This window comes from Typopeltis vanoorti, chromosome 19 (genome assembly GCF_054136105.1).
Source record: "Typopeltis vanoorti isolate ZY-2024b chromosome 19, IOZ_Tvanoo_1.0, whole genome shotgun sequence".
NCBI lineage: Eukaryota > Metazoa > Arthropoda > Arachnida > Uropygi > Thelyphonidae > Typopeltis > Typopeltis vanoorti.
In genome coordinates this window covers 6,468,402-6,492,451 of record NC_143567.1, presented here as the reverse complement: position 1 = coordinate 6,492,451, position 24,050 = coordinate 6,468,402, and the positions used below count along the sequence as shown (strand labels likewise).

At 35.3% G+C, this 24,050-nt stretch overlaps 1 protein-coding gene across 16 annotated transcripts in view; it reads right to left on the bottom strand.

The window, feature by feature from the left end:
* The window catches only part of LOC150095834 (uncharacterized), a 1,527,755-nt gene that overhangs the window by 333,447 nt on the left and 1,170,258 nt on the right, over positions 1-24,050 (bottom strand). For 12 of the 16 annotated variants that reach the window (XM_090409494.1, XM_090409490.1, XM_090409495.1 and 9 more), the window contains 2 exons: positions 16,855-16,983; positions 3,422-3,528 (listed from right to left, as the gene is read on the bottom strand). In XM_090409494.1, the coding sequence (XP_090265620.1) occupies positions 3,422-3,528; positions 16,855-16,983 (236 nt within the window). The remainder of the gene's footprint in view (positions 1-3,421; positions 3,529-16,854; positions 16,984-24,050) is intronic. The other 4 variants (XM_090409487.1, XM_090409497.1, XM_090409499.1 and 1 more) reach the window with 1 other exon arrangement.

Genomic DNA, 24,050 nt, shown 5'->3' with positions numbered 1-24,050 from the left:
TAAACAGCAATGGGCCTAAAACAGACCCCTTGAGGCACACCACTAATAACTTTCCTCTTCCTAGATATTGCTCCCCATACACAACTTGCTGATACCTATCAGATAGTCAGTCTTTGATCCAATGCACTAATCTAATATCCAACCCCATCTGTTCTAGTTTGACTATCAACTTATCATGCAGCAATCTATCAAAAGCCTTTGTGAAATCTAAGTATACTACTGTGTATCCCTCTCCTCTGTCCAAGGAAGCATCACCTTATTGTAATAAGTAAGTAGATTACTAAAACATGACATCCCTTTAGCAAATCCATGCTGTCCATCAAAGATAATTCCATATTTGTCAACCCACTTCTGGATCCTAGTTCTCACCAGCTTCGCCAACAACTTAACCACAACACCTGACACAAAGACCTATAATTTGATGCCTGAGTTCTATCATCTCCCTTATGAAGTGGCACAATTTTGCCCTCTTTCCACTCCTTAGGAACTCAACCCAGTGCAAGACTCATATTAAAAAAATATGTCAAGGGAAATGTCAACTCCCTGGTACATTCCTTCAGAATACGTGGTGATATATTATCAGCCACAGCCTTATTAACATCAAGTTTACTCAATTTCTCATACACCTCTTGCTCACTTACAGTCAGTTTCTCCTCCCCATCATCAACTGCTCTCAATATCTCCATGATGTCACATTCACAAGAATGAAAGCCCTTTATGAACTCATTAAGTATCTCCACTATATCTTCTGCAGTAGTTGTCCTTACACCATTTTCTACATTCAATGTCATCTTTCCATAATTATTATTTTTTTTTTTTTTTTGCTGGCCGCATATCGAAAGAACTCCCTAGGATTCTTTTTGGCTTCATTAGCTAACTGCTGCTCATACTTCACTTTTGCTACCCTTACCAACCAAGTCACCCTCCTTGCCTGGTCTTTGTAATCCTTGTGGAATTGGTTATTACACTTCTCTTATGCTGCCTCCATAATACCTTTTTTTCCCCCCCTGTATTGCATGCTTAATCTCTTCATTCATCCATTTCACACTTACCTTTTTTAACCTTCTGACGATTGGAATACATTAGACATTGCTTCTACTAGATAGTTCTTGAATATCCCCCAAACTGCATTGATCTCTTTTTCAACTAACATCTCATTCCATGCTACACCTGCAAACAGTCTCCTGAGATTTTCATAATCACCAGCCATGTAGTTCCACATATACCCTTTTCTCACAGAGGTCCTCACACTGCTGGCAACCACCGAGGTCCCGATGTTCCTTTATTCTGATGATTGTAGATCTAATGTTATAGCCTAATCGAAAGTTTCTCACTGATTAAATCAGATCAGTGATCAAACGCAGTTCATATAATTTCAAGGAAAATGTGGATTATTTTCTTTGAAGTCAAAGTAACCTTTATGTTAGAGGATGGGGAAGAAACAACAGGATTTTATATTATTATATTGTTATAACTGTGGGAAACATTCATCAAAGATGAAGTAAAGTCAATAAAAATCTAGCTTAACTTCTGAGAACTTCAATGACAGTCAATATACGAGGGTGGTCTGAAAAGTTCTCGGCCTCGACAATAGATGGCAACACTATTGGCAAGATTTTTTTTTCTAAGTTGGTACATCTGTCATAAGCATCCATGTGAAATTGCAAGTCATTCTATCAAGTAGTTTGTTTTATACAGCTGTCTGAAGCAAAAGTGTTGTCTATATCCCTTGAAATGGATAAAATTGAGTATCGTGTGCAGCTATAAAATTCTTTGTAAAAGAAGATTTAACACAAAAAAAAATTCATTTGAAGTTCAGAAAAGTTTATGGGTGCTATTCTCCTTCATTTTCGACAATTAAGAAATGGGCTGCCGAGTTTAAACGTGGCCATACCAGCCTTGAAGATGATCCACGTGAAGGATGTCCAAAAGTGTAATAACACCAGAAATCATTGCTTAAGAGCATGATACGTACTGGATGTCAGGTGAGTCAAAGTGCGTGAAATTGCTGAGATATATAAGCATTTCAAAAGAAAGTGTAGGATATATTTTGTATGAAGAATTGCAAATGAAAAGCTGTGCGCAAGATGGGTGCTGCGCTTGCTCACAGCAGATCAAAAATGCACTCGCATGAAAATCTCTGAACAGTCCTTGGAGTGTTTTAAAAAAAAATAACTGATTTTGTGCATTGATTTATTACTATGGATGAGACTTGGATTCACCATTACACCACAATCCAAACAGCAGTCAAAACAGTAGACAGAAGCCAGTTGTTCAGAGACAAAGAAGACAACCTCGTTTCCATCAGCAGGACGGGTCATGGCATCAGTGTTTTGGGATGCTAAAGGCATTTTGTTTATTAATTATCTTGAAAACAGTAAAACAATAACTGGGGAATATTACTCCGATCTTTTATCCAGACTAGATGAAAAAATTCGTGAGAAAAGACCCAGTTTGCAGAAGGAAAAAATCATCTTTCATCAGGACAGTTCACCTGTCCACAAAGGTGTTTTGGCAATGGGAAAATTAAGGGATCTGCACTATGAATTGTTGGAACATCCACCTTATTCCCCAGATTTGGCTCCCTCTGACTTCTATCTGTTCCCAAAATTAAAATTCGTTAGCGTTTATCTTCGAATCAAGAGGTGATTGCAGCTGTAGAGTGGTATTTTGCAGATCTTACCGAGAAACAGGGACGGGATAATGGCATTGAAGCATCGCTAGAATAAATGTAGTAGTCTTAAAAGAGATTATGTTGAAAAATAAAATATAATTTCGAAATTATAAATTCGTTTTTTCATAGGCAGAGAACTTTCAGACCCCCCTTGTATTTACAGGATTAACACAAGATGTCTGGTACATAACACTCTCATCAGCAGCAATGTCTGTCTCAAAAGACAACTATCTATCTCTCTCCTCCTGATTTTTATGATTTTCTTTACTGTAAATCAGAAGAATATGGATAGATTTTAATCTAAATAATATGAGAGAGGGAGAGAAACACTAGAATATTAGCTAAATTAAATTTTAACCAGTTTGTTTGAGGGTACTTTTATTGTTGAAACTAAGATGTAGAAATTTGGACTTATAGTCCAAAATTCCCACCATCTAAGTTTCATCGCTTTTGTTTAGCTTGATTTAATTCTGCCTTTAATTATTTTCTCTTTCTTTTTCCTGTACTTCTTAATGGCTTCTGTCAAAAGGTCACACTACTTCTATCACGCTACTCTTACAGTACAATGCAACAACCTTTTTTGCTAAAGAAATACTCTTCAATATTTGGTGTGAATATCATGATATTGATTACTACCAGTTCTCTAATTCATTTAATGGTACTGAAAAATACATTGCAAACTCACCAGGAAATTAACAGTTAAAAGAAACAATAACAAATACTGAAAAAGCAGGCTGCAATAATTACCTTTACCTTCATTATATCTTGCTCATCATAGGAGACATCTAATGAAGTTTCTCTTCTTAAAGAAGCATCTCTGGAGGGTCCAAGTTCTTCTTTAAAAGCATCAAATCCTATTTCACAATAAAGAAATCAAAGTTAGTCAACACAATTTATTTTGAGCTATACCACTCTGTGATTTTTGTCAGAGAATATAATATAATGCACATGAAGTAAAATGAACTGAAGAGAAAATGAAGTTAATTTTAAAGTATTTGCTAAAATATTAGTTATCTTGATATATGTGTGTACTGCTGATGAAATAAATTCATGCATGCAAGAAACTATATTCAAGCATATGCAAATCAAAGCTTGTGCATAAAACAATATATCTGTTAAAAGTTTTTTGTATACTGAAAGTACCACTCATTTCACTTCAAAAGCCCTAAGTAACAATTACACAGAAGGCATGCTACAAAAGAGCACTCAAAACCACCTGTAGCAATCCATTCTACTCATTCCCTACTCTCTAAGTAAAGAACCTAGTCTGTACACCCTTACTAACCACATTCTTAGACAATCTCCAAGTGTGATCCCTTGTTTTCTCCCTACTCCACATGTATTGAAAAATTTCTTTTGTGTCAATCTTATAGAAATCCCTTTAGTAACTTATAAGTTTCTATCATATTGCCTCTCCTCTGCCTGTCAGCTAAACTATGCAATCCACAAACCTAAAATCTATCATTATGGAGAACATTCCATAGATCTGCCACCAGCTTGGTCACTCATCTCTGAATCCTCTACAACACCTCCTAATTCCCAAGAAATACAGGTGACCAAATCTGTGTACAGTAGTCAACATGTGGTCAAATCATAGCCTTATAAAGAGGGATAATAAACTTCATATCTTTACTTGTCCATGTGTTCTTCAACATTGAAGTAATCCTCTGAGCTATGTTGCCAACAATATGCCCTTGGAATTTCAAATCTCTATCCGCCATTGCCCCAAGACCCTTAGTCTCATCAATTTCCTGAAAACTAATATCATCAACAATCTTTTCATCCTGAAGTACATTACCTTACATTTTACAACATTGAATTGAGAACCATTATCCTTTGCCCACACTGCCAATTTATTTAAATCATCCTGTAAGATATCTACATCACCTTTATTAACCTTCCCAGTTTTGCATCACTAGCAAACAACTGAATATCCCCCTTCAAATCTTTTGCTACATCATTAATGTACAAACTGGATAAAGAGAATGGTTAGACCATTCCCTTTATCCAATTCTGATGTCACCTTATTATAAAATGTGAATAAATTACTGAGACAGGACCTAACCTTTTACAAAACCATGCTGTCCCCTATAGAATATCATATTCCTATTCACCCAATTCCTGAATTTTACTTTTAACCAACTTTTCCAATATTTTAACCACCACCACTCCAAAGATACTAATTGATTTGTAATTTGCTACTTCTGTCTTGAAGCCACCTTTATGTAATGGAACTATTTTACTCTCTTTTGACTTCCTTGGAACTTTGCCAGAGCTGAGATTTAGATTAAACAACTTCACCAAAGGTACTGCCACTTTTCTTGCACATTCTAGTACATGAGCTGACGTACTGTCCAGACCCACTGCAGTATTCACACTGTTTTGTTTTTTCTAATATGCTGAGTACTTCTAGTTCATCTACCTCAATGCTCACATCAATCTTTGTCACTCAGTAATTGTAAAGTCACCATCTAGATGATACCCTTGCAAAGTGATCACTTAGAAACTGAACTATTTCTTCTGATTCTGTCACTTTCTTACCATCAGCACTGAGTAAGTTACCTTTCCATAATCATTCTTTCTCTTGCTATGTACAAAAAGACTCTTTTGGATTTACTTTGCTTGCTTAGCTAATTTTCTCTCAAAATCTGATTTAACCATCCTTACCATACAGTTACCTTTCTTGTCTGTGCTTTATACTGCTCATGGGCATGCTGATCACCTTGTGGTTTATATTCCTTCAAGAATGCTTTTTTTTTGCAACTCCTGCTTTATATTATTAGTTATGTTATCCACTTAATCCCTACTCAGTTTATACTCTTGATCCTTGATATGTACATTGATACTGCCTCACTCAAACAATCTTTGACTGCTTCCCATGCATTTTTTTATGCTATAGCAGTGCTCCAAAGTAGTGTCCTACGTTTGTCATAATTGCCAGATTTTTAGTTCCACATAAACCATTTCTTGACTGAAATTTCCACATGTCGAGCAACCGGATAAGATTGTGTGGTAACTTTCCTCAATCAGAGGTAGAGTTGCTACGACAGTTATAGATACGAGTAGATCTTCTGATGCTATTGCCAAATGAACCTTCTCAAACCCCCAGTCCCTTCCATCGTATGCTGTTTCAGGTAATTATCCTTAGTAACTGTATAAATTCAATTTCCATTTTGGCATGTTCCCTTTCCTCCTTCCAATCTGTATCACTCTAGTTGAGGTCTTCCCATGATAACTGGTCAACTCAATGTGCTACTCTGCTGATGCATGATAGCAAGCAACCAACAACATATTTTATCATATTGGCTTCTATCTCACACCAGGCAGCTTTAAATAAACCATTTTGATCTACAATCTTCTTTAACTTCTATTTTTGTTGGTTGGATTTCTTCAGCTGCCATGCCCTGTTTCCTCGATCTTCTCTGAAAATACATTATCCATTACATTCTATCCCTGTAACTATATCTTCCTCTCACAATCAGGTTCCACTGATGCCAATAAATTTTGGGCAAGCTGAGCTGACCAATGCCAAAATCACCTTTCCTTTATTTGTGATACTTTGGGTATTCATGTACATGCATTTCAACATCCCCTTGGGCCCAGTTACCCTTATATAATGCCATTACCTTGTCAATAGCATTTACCACTGGTCTACAAAGTATGATTTTTCAGAGTCTGAAGATAGTGTTAAGAGTGGTAAAAAATTGGCAGAGGAAAATAATTTTAAATTTAAATGCTTAGTATTAAATATTCTAGTATGAGGGTGGCCTGAAAAGCTCTCGGCCTAACAATGAAAAAACGGATTTATAATTACAAAATTATTTTGATTTTTCAACATAATCTAACTTAAGACTAATACATTTATTCCAGCGACGCTCCAGACCCATAATCCCATCCCTGTACTGGTTTTTGGTAAGATCTGCAAAATACTGCTCTGCAGCTACAATCATCTCTTGATTCGAATAAAAACATTGACCAGCAAGGAAGAGTTTTCTTTTTGGAAAGAGACAGAAGTCAGAGGGAGCCAAATCTGGGAAATAAGATGGATGTTCCAACAATTCAGAGTGCAGATCCCTTAATTTTTCTATTGCCAAAACACCTTTGTGGGCAGGTGCATTGTCCTGATGAAAGATGATTATTTCCTTCTGCAAATCGGGTCTTTTCTCACGAATTTTTTCATCTAGTCTGGATAAAAGATTGAAGTAATATTCCCCAGTTATTATTTTACCCTTTTCAAGATAATTAATAAACAAAATGCCTTTAGCATCCCAAAACGCTGATGCCATGACAATTTTTGCTGATGGAAATGAGGGCGTCTTCTTTGGCTCTGAACAACTGGCTTCTTCCACTGTTTTGACTGCTGTTTGGATTCTCGTGAATCCAAGTCTCATCCATAGTAATAAATCAATACACAAAATCAGTTATATCTTTTTTAAAACACTCCAAGCACTGTTCAGAGATTTTCATGCGAGTGAGTTTTTGATCTACTGTGAGCAAGTGCAGCATCCATCTTGCACAAAACTTTTTTATTTCCAATTCTTCATGCAAAATATATCCAACAAGTTCTTTTGAAATGCCTATAGTCTAAGCAATTTCATGCACTTTGACTCACCGGTCATCCAATACCTTCAACACCTGTCGAAACAACAGATATATGTATATTGCCATATGCCGGATGCTGCTGAATAAGAAGACAACCAGCAACATCCTAAAAGGGTATGTCCGAATTATTCTTCCTATATATTCTTCATATATCTGTCTTTAAAACATCAGTAATGCCCTACAATATCGTGCACTTGATCAATGATTTCTGATGTTGTTACACTTTTTGGACTTTAAGATGATCCACATGAAGGCTGGTATGGCCATTTTTAAACTCGGCAGCCCATTTCTTAATTGTCGAAAACAAAGGAGAAGAGTGCCCATAAAATTTTATGAACTTCGAATGAATTTCTTTTGGCATTAAACCTTCTTTTACAAAGAATTTTATGACCGCACGATTATTATTATTATGTAACACCTCCACGGAGTCCAAAGATTCATCGAGGGAGGGTACCTACTCTACAACTCTCCGTCTCCATCACCCCACCAACCGCAACTACCTTCATCATCTACACCAATGCCATGTACTGTTGATCATCACCATTGGTATTTTCACAGACAATCACAAACATCCATGCCCACGGCAGGATTTGAACCTGCAGCCTTTTGGCTGGAGAGCGGATACGCTAACTACTCAGCCAACCTTTTCAAGATAATTAATAAACAAAATGCCTTTAGCATCCCAAAACACCGATGTGATGACCTCATGATACTCAATTTTATCCATTTCAAGGGATACAGACAACGCTTTTGCTTCAGACAGCTGTATAAAACAAACTACTTGATAGAATGACTTGCAATTTTACATGGATGCTTATGACAGATGTACCAACTTAGAAAAAAAAATCTTGCCGATAGTGTTGCCATCTATGGTAACCCAAGAACTTTTCAGACCATCTTCGTATTTATTTTAGATTTAAAATTAAAACTACAATTACAATTAAATTTAAACTAAATTTACAAAATTTAGTTTAAGTTTTGGAGTTTTTGTTGTTTAGCATGTTATTTCTAGTACTCCTTGCCATTCTTTGTTGTACTGTGTTTCAATGATGGAGGTCACAGTAATTCAGTTTACCAATATGTTATTATCCAGCAGATGACCATTTAAGGACTACATTTTGCACATTATACTACAAGATTTTGTGGCATGTGGTGCTTGCAGCATGTCTGCATAAAGTGCAGTAAATGGGAAGAGATCGGGAACATGGATATCTGCATAATTGACCTTGGTAGCAAGGTCAATTATGCAGATATCCATGATATGTGAATACTAACAGAGAGAGAGAGAGAGAGAGATGAGTAGCTCAATTGAGTGTGAGAACGATGAGCATCGTGTGCAAAGGGATATAACATTAAAGAGTAGTAGATTTGAAGGATGGTGATAAATGAGTGGGTGGAAAGATGCCGAGCAAGAGTAGGTTGCTTGGAGAGAGAGAGAGAGAGAGACTGAAAGAATAAGTGGAACAATGAAAAATGAGTTCAGAAGAATGAAAGAAAAGATTAGGAGACTGGGCAGGCTACCTGATGTGAAGCGAAAAAGAGTAGAAGTGAGAGATAGTTATGGGATGATAAGAGAGAGAATAGGAGAACCAAGGAAAGAGAGGGAATGAGAGGAAGGTAAGAGTGCAGCAGCAGCTGGTATGTTAGGTTATCTTCGTCTTTGGAGCTTGTGGGAGAAGTGGAGGTAATATCATGCCAGCTTGGTGTTTTTAGGATACAATACAGATACATCAAAGGAAAAAACACCAAGCCAGCATGACATAGCCGCCTCCACTTTCCCCCATGAGCTCCAAAGATAATGCACTGTCGAAACAGCTCACATTCCGTTACTTTCATCCCTGATCTTATCTCATCATATCCTTCTCCTTCCCTAAAAATTTCTATCTTTCACCTCCCTCCCAAAGAATTCTCTGCCTACCCTTAAAGAACCTGGGTTTAAAATTCATACACCTCTTGCCTCACCAATAATTCTTCCACATCTCTCTATTCCCACATTTCCAACCCCCTTTCTTTTCAGTCATACTTTAACAGCATATATATGTATATCGCCATATGGTGGATGCTGCTGAATAAGAAGACAACAGCAACAACCTAAAAAGGTATGTCTGAATTAATCTTCCTATATATTCTTCATATATCTGTCTTTAAAACATCAGTAATGCCCTAAAAATTGAGCAAAAAGCCAATGACATTATAAAAAAGGGATATTCTTAAACAAAAATAGGCTAAATAGCCATAAAAATAACACATGCTTTTCATTTACTGGATTTTATCCAATACAATTTTTGCACTGTTGTTTGTTTAATTGATGATGTAAATTAGATCTAAGATTGTTTTCAACTTAGATGTCTCACACAACGTGCTTTGGTACAAGCACATTAAAAAGCTGTTAGATTTGATGTATTAGGGTATCTACAAAACCTTGATATTATCAATATTTTGATGAAACCCACAACAGTTTCCCACCATAGGAATTTACCTACTGTTTTGACTTTGTAGACCTGTCCAATTTATGAGATGTTGAGGGCTAACCTTAGTCAGGCTTATATTTATCTATTGATTTACGGAAGCATGGATGGCCAGTGTGCATCTCCTCTCCTAGAAAAATGTTCAATACCACATCTGATGTGTTATGATCATTTGGTGAGTTACCTTTCTTTTGGCGCATACAGAAGTATCTATTTTTTTTTTTTTTTTTAAATTAAAAGGAACTGGATGGTCAAAAGTTTTGGATTTGGTCATAACATCAGATTATCTAATTGTAACTGAGATGTCATCCCTGTTCCCAATTAGAGAGAGCAATCATATAGTCTTGATTACGGGGATGAGTAGATATGCATAAGTAATTAGAAGAAAGGAATTTCTATGGAATTATAAGGCAGGTGATTATAATAATCTTATAAATCACCTTAGGGAAGTTTCATGGATTGAAGAATTGGAAGGGCAAGATGTCACCAGAACATGGGAACTATTGAAGAAGTATTTATTAGCAGCAACAGTAAGTGATGTACTTTGAGCTACAACTGATATCAAATGAGTGGGTCAAGCGCTACGAACGTGTTTTGAAGAGCTCCTGATTCAGATAAGTTTTACTAGGAATAATTAAGTATATATGCGTAATTGTTTAAGTAAGAGCGGCTGTAAACGTTGTACGCTACCGATATTATTAGTGTGGGGTTTTTTTCTTGCTTAAACTAAATACGAAAACGTTAATATTAGACCTAGTAACCTGCAGAAAAAAAAAAAAAAATGGCGGCGGCATTGTCATTCCATGATTTTAATTTGGATTTCAGTCGGTTCGTTAAGTGTGAGGTCTGTTATATGTATTCCTTTGACTACATAAATGATTTGTGGATGTTTAGTGCGGATGGAAGAAGGGTGTGTGCGAAATGTGACCTGAACGAGGAATTGATGAATGCGAATATGAAGTTGATGACAGAAAGTGCTAGTACCGATAGTGTCGCGAGTGCACGTTTGAAAGAGAAGGATGGCGGGTAAGACAGGCCAAAAAATGTTAAAAAATCAGGAAAAAAGAAAAAGAGCGATTTGACAACCGTAACGGATGTTAAAAGGGACGAAAGTAAGGCGGAAAGAAACGAAATTGAGAGAACGAATGAAAGTAGAAATGGCGTGGTGCAGAAATCGCAAGTAAAAAAAATCGAAAGAATGAATGATAGCGAAAAAAGAATGACTGATGGCGAAAGTTGGACGCATGTTGGAACGAAAGTACTGAACCAAAGAAAGATGAATGACAGTAAAAGTGAGAAGAATGATAGCGAAAGTTGGACGCATGTTAGTCCGAAAGTACGGAAACAAAGAAAGATATGTGAGAGTGAGAAGAATGATAGTGAAAGTTGGACGTATGTTGGACCGAAAGTACGGAAACAAAGAAGGATGAATGAGAGCGAAAGTGAGAAGAGGGGGTCGAGAGTTAGAAAGATTTAATGATAGAGTGAATGTGTCGCGAGGTTCAGAAGGTGAATTGGATTGGATGAAGCAAGAAATGAAATGGATGCGGAATGAAATTAAGAGAATTCAGGTCAAAACTATTAAAATAAATCATGATGGCATGAAAGAGATAACAAAGGATGAGCGAGTGGCGTTGTATGGCGACTCCATTATTAAAGGTGTGCTAGAGGATAAAATGCACAAGGTACGTTTTCCAGGCGGTAAAATGAGTAGAGTGATTGAGGCATTGAATATGAGGCGGGAACGAGCAAAAGAGTTAATTGTATTAATTGGTACGAATGATTTGAGAGAGAACAAAGAGCATGTCAAAATGAATGTCAGGAGACTGCTTGGAAAGATAAAAGAGAATAGTGTGACAGGAAGGGTGGTCAGTGTGTTGCCTAGGTATGATTGTGGTGAAATGAGGCGGAGAGCAAGGATTATGAATGATATTCTGGTTGAAATGTGTGAGGAGATGGGAGTAGAGTTTGTTAATGTGTGGAATGAGTTTGAGGGACGAAGTGAGCTGTATGGGAGCGATGGACTGCATTTGAGTGGTTATGGTGTGAGTCGCTTGGAGAGACTGCTGCTGGAAGGTAGAGAAGTGAATAGAGAGAATGAATCAGATCGAGAGGGGAGTGATGTGGAAGAGCAGGAGAGTAAGACAGGAGAGATTGAAGGAGTGGAAATGAATGTGGAAGTGAGTGGTATGAGTATAGAAAATGAGAGAATGGGTGTGCAAGAGGAGCAGGGAAACGGCGAGGCTCAGGGTGGACAGGGATACACAGCGTGAGAAAGGTGGATGCTCCAAGAGGAGGTGAGAGAATGTGTAGGCAGGAAAGTAATGGGATGATCAGGGATCAAAAGGAAACAGATGGAATTGCAAAGGGTTCTAAAATGAAGAAGCAGAAAGGGAAATGGCCCCAGTCCAGCATGGAGAGATCACATCGAGTGAGTGGTATCAGTGGAACTAGCTGTAGATCCAGAAATGAGTTGTTGTGTTTGTATACCAATGCTAGAAGTATAAGAAACAAGGCGGATGAAATGGTTGCACTAATTGCGTCTGTGCACCCAGAGATTGTCGGAATAAGTGAGACATGGTTAGATGTGGATGACATCCTGACAGGAATAGAGATGGAAAGGTATGATGTGTTTCGTGAGGATAGAAGGGGTAAAAAGGGAGGGGGAGTGCTATTGATGATAGAGAAAGAGTTATGTCCATACAAGGTAGAGATGCAAGAGGGAAATGGGGCCAGTGGTTTTGAGGCAGTATGGTGTGAGATAGAGGTGAATAGAATCAAATACTTGGTGGGATGTTGTTATAGACCTGGTAATGTGGATGGTGGTGATAGTGAAATGTATAGTCAAATAAGCCAAGCAAATAAGAAAAGGGTGATCATTATGGGTGATTTTAATTATGGCAATATAGACTGGAATGAAGAGATAGCAACTGGAAGTAAAGAAAATGAGTTTCTTGAGTTTTTGAGGGATAACTACCTCAGACAGTATGTAACAGAGGGCACAAGAGGATTAAGGGTCTTGGATTTGGTCATCTCATCGGAGGATGTAATTATCAATGAGGTATCAAATCATCCACCAATTGGTGAAAGTTACCATGAGGTGATTACTTGGGTGGTTGCCAGCAGTGCAAGGACCCCAGTGAAAAAAGGGTATATGTGGAACTACAAGGGGGGTGATTATGAAGAGCTCAGGAGACAGCTTGCAGGTGTAGCATGGAATGAGGAGTTAGCTGGAAAAGAGATCAATGCAGCTTGGGGGATTTTCAAAAAATATTTAGTGGATGCAATGTTTAAATGTATACCACGGGTGAGAAGGTTAAATAAGTTAGGTGTGAGATGTAATATTTTTACAGACAATCACAAACATCCACACCCACAATGGGATTCGAACTTGCAGCCAAAAGGCTGCGGGTTTGAATCCCATTGTGGGCTTCGATAAAAAGAGTAAAACAAAAATATAATTTTTCGCCAAGTATCATATACTTTGTAAAACTTTCTACAGCATCTATGATTGAGAGTACTTATTAATATGGTGATACACCATTTGTCTATTTGTCCTGAAAGCTTAGCATTAAATTCTGTTACAACTCCTCTTTGTTTCGGTCTAAAATTTCAGTGAAGTCTGCTTTCAGTAGCTTTATGTTTACAGAGTTATATATGGAGCATATTTTCAGGGCACCCCGCATTTGCAGTTTGGACCTCCACTCCAGTGATTTGTATGTTGGTAGTGGCAGGATTTGCAATTTTATTGTGTTCTATATTGAACTTGACAAATAATCATTTATAATTTTTGTCCTTAAACTTACAGACCACACTGTGTGTTGAACTTATTTTGGCAAATTTATAACCAGTATTCTCAGAGCATAAAATTACAAATGTGGAAGATACACAGTATTCCATTAGATAGTTGGAGAAACAATATGAATTGTACTGAAAGGAACTAATGTCCTCTAGGGGAGCTGGATAAAAAATCAAGTTAACTTCTTTTTCATTTGTGTCGATGTTTCCACTAATTTGCTTGTTGTTTAAGTCAGCCATATTTTTTTATTTCACTCTAAGAAGTGTATTACAATGTACACAAACACTAGTACAGATTTAAACTCAATAAAGTAATTGTTCAACAAACAGTCTCCATATGAGTTTATAGCAAACTTAAATATTTGGCATCTTCTCCATCCATAAAATTCTCAGAGGCATGTGAAAAGTTTAGTGGGCCAACTAAAGCATGAAAATCGTAAGAAAGAAATTAAGCAGTGTTCGAAAACTGATTATTTTGCTCTTCTCAGATGATTTCATTGAAATGATAGAGATGATAAACTATTTGAATGATGTAAGCAAACTGAAAAGATTTGAAATGAATTTTATAAAAACAGAAATTGTAACTAATAGCTCCAAAACTTCTATCATGGCAGATGACAATGAATATGTGCTACACTATACTTATCTGGAACAAATGATAGCCAGCAATAACAGGCAAGAACTAGAAATACAATCCAGAGTAACCAAAGCATGCAATGAAAGGAAGCTAATGGATTCCACTACTACTACTTACACTGGCATACTATTTGGTCTCTGATTAAAAAAAAAAAAAAAAGGAGCAAAATTTAGAGTATTCCAATATGCCTTGGAGAGAAATATTTTAGGAATTAAAAACGCACAGAAGGTAAAAATTTAGACATTAAAGAAGTCAAAAAAAATTATTTAATTTATTCAAAAAGACAGAGTGGAAGTAGCCAGGATAAAGGATGATAGACAGTCTTTACTACAGTTCAGATTTCCACAGAACAAGGAAAGCAGAGGATGAACTCATTAGAATAGCAGGAAGCAACTGGATGAAGATGACCTGAGAGAGAGAGAGAGGTGGAGAAACACAAGAAAGGCCACTGCATATCAACGAGATTCTACAGGCGGTTATGAACACTTTTTTATTAAGCACATCACTTTTCAACTTCGAACCACACTATAGACTAGAATAACAGCTCTATACCCTACGTAGACGAAGATTACAGACATCGATTATTTAAAGAAGCAGCAGTAGTGCTACATACAGGCAGCAACCTAAACAGAAATCAAGGGGCCATACTGAACGATACTTGGAAAAATCTAATTAATTCCCTCAGTTCAACAGAACTACAGTATGCGAATAATCATATTACGCGTTTGCATGTAATGCGTGTTCATGATACTGAGTAGAAATGTCAAGCAAACGTGTTACCTTAGCTACCTAACAGGTACTAACGTTTTTTTTGTATTCTTAAACCTTTTTTGTATTTACCATTTTTTTGTACTGTGCAAGCCTTGAGAAAGCTAGTCAGTTACTAGCGAAACCGGTAGGCAATATTGTATGAACATACGTACGAATTAAAAATCTATGGTCAGTTTAACAATAAGTCTTATATTTTGTAACCTTGCCGTCTATAGACATCTTGGCTGGTAGCATGGTTAACTAACAGAAGTAGGTAAAATTTAAGATCAAGGACTGCATAATTTGCCAACTATGAACAAACATGAATTTGAATGTTATGATAGAGCCGAGCCATTGGCATCATTCTTGTCATTTATCGCCCATAGGCATCAAAAGTCTACCACTTCCTTCTTTATCTGTAACACTGCATCATACCCTATGTGGTCATTTGCCAGAAAGATATCAGAAGAATACTGAACAATCTGGATATCAAAAAGGCTTCTGGTCCTGATGATATCTCACCAATTGCATAGAGATATGCTTCTGAACTAACATCTGTTCTTTATCATCTCTACACTATATTATACTTAGAGGAAATTCCACCCTGTAGCATGAAAGAAAGCTCATATACTACCAATTCCAAAAGTGTTTCCTATCAACCTATTGCTTTCAATTCACTTCGGTCTAAAGTAGTGGAAAAGATCATCAACTTTGACTTGCAGAGAGCTGTCAGCTAATCAGTGACCCCATCATAAATTCTGCCAATGAAGATTTACAGCAGATTTTGTTTATGTCATCCACATCTGGGCATATGTTATGGAAATGTTACAGAAATATGCTGTTGTACTTGACATTTCTAAAGATGATATAGTTTGGCATTAAGGGCTGTTAAGCAAGCTGCCATCTCATAGCTTGTATTCCATTCTTTGTAATTGGATTATAAGTTTTCTATAGGGTTGTTAAATGTATTTAATGGTGGAGGATTCTACAGATTTTCCAAGTAATGCAGGTGTTCTTTAGGCTTCTGATATATAACCTATTCCATTTCTCAACATAGATAAATAACCTTCTCTCACAGACCTCAAATTCCATCCAGAGTTTTCTGTTAGCACTCACTACTTATCCTATTTGTATAATGAAGCTCAGAGTGCTCAAACATCTCAAGCCTCAAGATCATCTACAATAAGTGCCGATCTTACTATTCTTCAATGGGGGAATAACAAACTAGTCACCTCCAATGCTTCTAGAATGTAGTTTGGTGTTTTTCACTCACTCACACACACACACTAAACAGTTCTCCCATTAACTATGATAACGATCAACTTAAAAGTCAAGACTTTCCTGGAATAATTGTATTATTTCTGTATCATCTTCAACTTCCAAAAATCTTGGCATTCTTTTTGCACAAAAAATTACTTTTCATTTGTCCAGCCTTGGAATACTGCTCTCATATTTGGGATGTACCTAAAACATCTCCTAAAAATTCATATTTAGAAGAGGGCAGTTCAGTTGATTAACGAGATCTCTAACACAAACTCTCTTTCAGCCACTAGGTCCTACAGATGGTAAGTTTCTACATTTTGTTTCCTCTATGCAGATATTCACAATGGCACTGTTCAGTAGAAGGTGACATCCATCATGTTCCCCTCTTCCCATTTATTTGCAGCCTCTTGTGTGGGAGTGTTATAAAAAAAAAAGTCCTAAATTTTCATTTCATAATCAGGATTCAAAAAAAATATGTATAATACCACTTAAACTTCTGTATGAATAAAAATGTTGTTGAATGGTGTAATATAAGCAGATATTTGGAAACGATGAAGCAAATCAGAAAATAAATCTTTAACAGAATAATGCAAAAATTATGTAAATGCACTAAAAAGACAATGTGACAAAATGTGTTATATTAGAAATAATTTCCATCTTACCTGATTGATCTAAGTGAACTTTAGCAACAGCTTTTTCAACATCATCAGTAACAAGTTCAACATTAAACATACACTGGTTAACGATGTCTTCTCTGTTTATTTTTCTTAGACCCTTTTCTAGATTGTTACCTATAATTAATGATTTTTAAAGACATCAAGTTGTCCCAAAGCCTCAATTATCTACATGTTATTTAAAGAATCAAGCTTACAAGAGGAAAATTTTAGACTCTTAATGGATATGAAATGCATAAATGTCAGTAATAAATGCTTCTATGATTTATAATTATTATTAACCTAGTAATAGTATTATATAGTCACGGTGGCCAAACTGCGGCTCACATGTGGCTCTTCTTAAGTTTTATTGTGGCTCAACTAACAAATAAAAAATATTTATAATTTAAAAAAACTCGAGGCAAAGCCAAAAAAAGAAAAAAAAAAGCAATGTTTTTCTCTAAAAATCATCTTGTTTGCCATCCCTAATAAGCTGTATTTTGCTGCTCGATTGGTCAATGTTTTTAAGTGGCTTGATGAAATTTGCTGTTCATAACCTGTTCGGCAATGTAGTTATATTTATATTACCTTGTCAGAAAATTTAAAAAGATACATTACTGAATTTTACTTCTTATATTAATAAAAAGGTAATAATTTAAATTCCAAATGATTTAAATATTAATATTTTATTTTTAAAATTTTATTATAGAATATTTTACAGCATGACTCTTGAAAATAAACAGAAGTGGAAGTATAACGAACATAGAAATTTTAAGGAGGAATGGGAAGAAGACTATGCTTTTATTGAGAAAAATGGTAAAACTTTATGCCTCATCTGTAGTTCAACAATGAGCAATTTCAAAGTAGTGAATTTAAAACGTCATTATGAAAAATTGCATTGCGAGTTTTTGTCTCAATATCCAGAAAAATCTGAAATACGAATTAAAAAGCTTAAATCGTTGACATCTTCAGTTAATAACCAAATTCACTTCATGACAAAATTTACTGAAGAATCTAAAACTGTAATAGAGGCTAGTTTTAAAATATCATGGAACATCTCACGTGCAAAACGGCCTTATACCAAAGGGGAATTTATTAAGCAAAACATTCTTGACACAATTGAGTCACTGGATCCTAATAATTCAAAACTTTTAAAAGTTAATTAATGACATTCCTACCTCATGAAATACAATTGAACGTCGAATTTCAGAAATAAATGTGGATTTATTATCAAAATTAGAAAACGATATAAAAGCTTGTGTAGCATTTAGTTTGCGCTTGATGAATCAACTGACATTACAGACCAACCACAATTAGCAATTTTTATTCATTTCGTTCTTGAGAACGGAGTGACGCGAGAAGAATTATTAGATTTAATAGCATTAAAGGATAGTACTCGTTGCGTTGATATTAAGGAAGCTTTTGGTGTTGCCCTTAAAAATGTTCCAAAAAGTAAATTAGTAAAAGTGAGGCTACTAATGGAGCAGCAGAAATGGTGGGTAAGAATGTAGGATTAATTGGACTTTTAAAAAAAGATGAAAGTATACCAGATTTCATTCCAATTCATTGTATTTGGCATTGAGAACATCTTGTTGCAAAACACTTTAATTTTGAACATGTGTTTACACCACTCATAAAAATCGTAAATTTCATTTGGACCAATGTAAAAAACCACTGTTAGTTTTGAAATTTTATTGATGAACTTGATTTGAATGAACAAATAAATGATTTTTCATTGTACTGCATAGGGAGATGGTTATCTACATATGATGCATTAAACAAACGTGTAGCTTTATTGGAACCTATTATTGAATTCCTAGATATAAAAAAGCAAAAAGCAATCATATCTGCAATTAAAAAACAATGAATGGATCCAGGACTTAATGTTTTTTACTTATATAATGGAACATCTACAAAATTTCAATGTGTCGCTGCAAGGCAAGGACAAGAATATTTCAGAGTTGAGCCAGAGCATTTTTAGTTTTTTTTTAAAAAAAAATTTACAACTTTTTCAAAAAAAATATAAGTGAAAAGACATTCAAACACTTTCCACATTTGAAAAAAGCGACTTCAGGATGTGATATTCTTCCTACAGCCATAAGTAACTATCGAGCAAAATTAAACAACCTGTTGGACGATTTTGAAGAACGATTTGTAGACTTACAAGAATTAAAACCATCTATCACATTTCTATTAAATCCATTTGAAATTGATGTAATTAACAACGGTTTCACGCATTACTTCCTGGAACGGCATCAGGAGAAATGGAGTTAATAGAAATGCAAGAGGACGAAGATCTTAAAATGTTACATAAATCAATAAATTCAATCAATGAATTTTGGAAATGTGTCCTACCATAAAGTACAGCCATTTAAAATATGCAGCATATTGTTTATTATCAATTTTTGGATTGACGTATGATGTTGAATCACTGTATTCAACAACGAAATTTGTAAAATCCAAGTATTGTTCTCAAGTAACAAACCAACATTTGAAAGAATTAATAAGAAGTTCAATTACTAATTACAAACCAAATTATCAAAAATTAGTTGCTAACTTAGAAATCCATAAACCTTCTACTAGTAAACAGTAAATAAAAAAATGTAAATACATGTAAAAAAGTATGTAATAATAAATATAATGTTTCAAAAACTTTTTTTTCCTTATTCCTTATAAATGATATTGTATTTATATTTGTACGTATATGATGACATAGACCTTTGAGATGTGGCTCTTAACAATTTCTGGTAGGTAACTAATGCTCTTGCTACAAAAAATGTGGCCACCCCTGTTATATAGGATAAAGATGTGATAAAGATGCTTTATTTCCATCTCTCTTACATTGGAAGGGTGCAGTTGTAAGTAATTTCCTTTTAAAACTGGACAAGCATACAAATACAGTACTCCTCAAGACAATTAATTCTTATGTGGCCTTTGCTACATACTCCTAAGAGCATTGTCCACCAAGAACACAAATTCATCATAATTATCAAATTCCTGATATGTACCCCTTAGTGGGGAGGAAAAAGGACATTATGATAATCAGACAAAAAAAGTTTACTTTAATACTAACTTCCCATCGAGGAAATTTTCCTCCAAAATAAATCTGTTAGAACTCCAATATAGTCAGATCTTATATTTTAGTTTTCTAAGATGCTTCTTACTGTATCAATCCACTTAGATCTTAGTCTTCCTCTTGATCTTTTTTTCGTACCATTCTAGCGAAAAACACTTGCTTGATTAATCTTTCTTCTATTCTGTTTAAGTAACCATCCTACCTGAGGTTAGCTCTGATCACATATTCCTAAATAGTAACAATGTAAAGGTCCTTCCTAATATCATCATTTATAATAAGATTCTGCCACTGATCCACGTGTTCACCCCCAATAAAAAACTTTGAGAGTCCTCATATCCATTTGTCTCTAATCTTTGATTAAGTATTTCTAGTCTAGTTCTCAGATTCATAAGTTAAATTTGGTTTGAACACTGTGTTGTATAGAGCTAGTTTTTGATTTGAAAGATTTTTTTTTTAATTCAAAAAAGGTCTTCACCCAGTTATGTAGCTTTGATTTTTAAGTAACTTCTAATTTCATGCTGAGCATGCTGAAGCACGCTCAGCATGGAATTCAGGAAAACCGAAGCAATTAAGGTGGATGCATGTGAATACGTGTAAAGGCACCCATGAGGCAAGTGAGTGTGAGAATGACCAACAAGTGAGGAATCTAGTCTCTCAATCAAAAATATTGAATAGAGTCAATTCAGGAAGTAAAGGTAGTTTTCAGTATACTAATTCCAGAAGTATCAGGAACAAGAGGGAAGAATTTTTGGCATTAGAACAACCTCGTCAGAAGTTATAGGCATTAGTGATTACTGATGATAGCAGAAGAACTGCAGCCAAAAATAACAGAAAGTAGGAAGGAGGGTGGCTGTTCATTTGAAGCAACTGGTGTGATATCAAAGCCAATAAGACAAAATATATGGTTGGTTGCTGCTAGAGGCCAGTTGATTCCAGGGATGATCTGGAAGACATGCATGAGCAAATCAGTACAATGAGTGCAGGTTGAGTGATTATTATGAGGGGACATCAATTATGGATATAGATTGGAAAGAAGAAAGATCACGACTCTTCAAAAAATGTTTACTACACTCAGTCTGTACATACTTCAGAAATGACACTTACAAGGATATCCTGGATATAATTCTTTGTTAATTTTTCTATTACCTTTTCTATAATATTTATAGCACTTGAGAAATATCTAATTTTTCCCCTTTACACACCTTATGAACTGGAAACTTTTACAAACTAAAATAAAGACTCAAAAGGCTTCAGTTCAGCGATGCAAATTTATATAAGTGGATATTAAATCCAGCATTATTTCAAAGCTGAATGTAACAACTATGAAAATTTCGTAAAAAAGTTGACCAGAGAGCTTACAGGAATACACTCACCAGAATTCACGAGTTGCCTTAGCACAGACCACTTAGAAGACATAAAAGCTGCCCAAAAACATATATATTCACCTTTTATTGATCCATTCTGATAACGTTTCACTGGCCTGACAGCTGTTTTTGAAATGGTTGGTTCACCTCAGAGACCAGGCAGAAACCTTAAGAGAGCAAAAACTCTCGTTCAGTATACTAAGAAACTTGAAATGTCAGGGAGGTGTATTTTTCATAAGCAAACTCTTGGATGGTGCGTGAAAGTATTTACTAAAATAAAGAGCTGCAAGAAGGCTTCAGTTTGGTGATGCAAAATTATATAATTAAAGTGGGTATTAAATCCAGCATTATTTCAAAGCCAAATGTAGAAACCATGAAAGTTTCGTAAAAAAGTTGGCCAGAGAACTTATTGGGAATACACTCACTGGCATTCATGAGTTGCCTTAGGTCAGACCACTTAGAAGACATAAATGCTGCCCAAGTTTATATATTCGCCTTTTATTGGTCCATTTTAACACGTTCATGCTAAGCTATGTCTTAAACTTGCTGATGCATAAATCACAACCTAGTATGTAAGGGTTAATATATACTCATGGAATAATGTTTGCTCACGTCAACACCTGTAGGAATTCTGTAATCAGCAATGTTCTTTAATGCCCTTAAACCAACCCGCCCCCAATTTAGCATTATCAGCAAACAGCTGACTATCTCTCTCTCTTTCTATAGTCTATCCAAAAATACTATTAATATATAAGTTAAACAACAATAGTCCAAGTACAATACTGGTCACCTAGATCTCTTATACCCAACTCTGACATACATCCTTTCTAATAGAGCCACTCTCCTACTCATGTTAAAAGTTTATTTTCTATACCCACTGCTCTGAGTTTGTATTACGACTTTACATATGGAATCCTGTCAAATCATCATCATCATGAACCATGTGCTCACTGCCCGTTGGTGTCTGATGCCTCCTTCACTATCTTCTTCCACCTTTCTTTGTCCAGTGCACAGTGTCGCAGTTTTTGTATATCCATTCCACACTAGTCCTATATATCAGTGCTTCCCAAACTGTGGGCCGTAGGTTTTGTTGAGGGGGGGGGGGGCGTGAAATAATGAAAACAACTTTAAAATATTTTAAGACTAAGTAGATTTTTTTTTATCTTAAAAGAAGCGTATTTAAGTTTTATTATTTCTGTTTTGTTATTTTTTATATTTTAATAGAAAAAATCACACATTGGTGCAGGTTCACAAATTTTGCTTCCTGCGTATTTCTAGCTTAATGAATATTAGTAAATATATGCTTATTCATATAGGTTTCATTTCAAAGCAGAAATCTAAGAATTGCAGTTTCAAATATTTCACCTGATATTGACTTTTTGTGTAGCAGTATTGTAACATCACATTAAATTTTTATTAAACTTGTTTTTAATTCTTTCTTTATTACTAATCGTTTTACGTTTCATGTGCTTGTACTGCAAATGTACAATAACAATATATATCTATCTATATAAATATATGAGATAATGTGCCATGTCATTTGTGTATGTAAGATGCTAAAAATGTAATATTTGCATTTGATTTTTGCAATATTCGCTGTGTATGTTTTGTATTGAATATAAATACAATAAATATTATAATAATATATGCCTAAATTATGATTTTTTTTGAGGAGGGGGGGTGAAATATTTAAATTTTTCTAAAGGGGCCCTGACATCCAGAAGTTTGGGAAGCACTGCTTTATATAATCTATACATTCTCTGCATGGTCTACCTCTTCTGTTTACACCATCCAAAATACCAAACATAAATGTCTTTATCTTCCGGTCCTCAATGATTCTACAGATGTGTCCAAATAATTACAGCTTCCATTTTATAATCTTCTGCATTAGATTTTGGTTGTATCTTCCGATACAGCTCTTGATTTGTGATTTTTGAACCCATCCTATTCTTAGAATCTTTCTGTAACAAGTTCTTTCAAATGCCACAATTCTTTTTCTTGATTCCTTATTTACTGCCCATGTTTCAGATCCATACAGGACACTGCTAAAGATGCATGTTTCCAGTACTTTTAGTTTTGTTTGCAGGCTGATCACTTTACTTTTCGAGATGTTATCCATGACCTTCCGATTTGTTCTTCCCTTTGCAATCCTGATCTTTATTTCTTTTTTACAGTCCAAGTCATATGTCAGTTTACTTCCCAAATATGTGAATTGTTCTACATTTTCTATATCAGTTCCATCCACTTGTATCTTTTGTTTCATGTTCTTCTCACCAAATACCATTGTCTTTGTTTTTTTCAAAGTTCATAACAAGTCCAAATCTCTTCCCTTCCTCATTTAACAGTTTCAGTGTTTTTTTGTAGTTCTCTTTCGTCTTCTTCAATAATAACAATGTCAACTGCAAATCTCAGATTGTTAATTCTCATTCCGTGTACAGATATTCCTGTGGCATCTTCTTTCATTTTATTCATTGCTCTTTCTAAATGTGTGATGAAAATGCTTGGTGATATTGGGTCTCCCTGTCTAGTACCTCTGCTTGTTTTAAACCATTTTCCCAAATCATCACCTATTCTAACTGCTGCAACTGCATTCTGATAAACATCTTTTAATATAGATATTAGTTTTTTTTTTTATCAATTTCACAGGATTCCAGAACTTCTAATGTCACTTTCTGGTCAATACTGTCAAATGCTTTCTGAAAATCAACAAAAGCAAGTATACATGTTTTTGTTTTTTCTTTTCGCTTTCTCTGCTGTTAACCTCA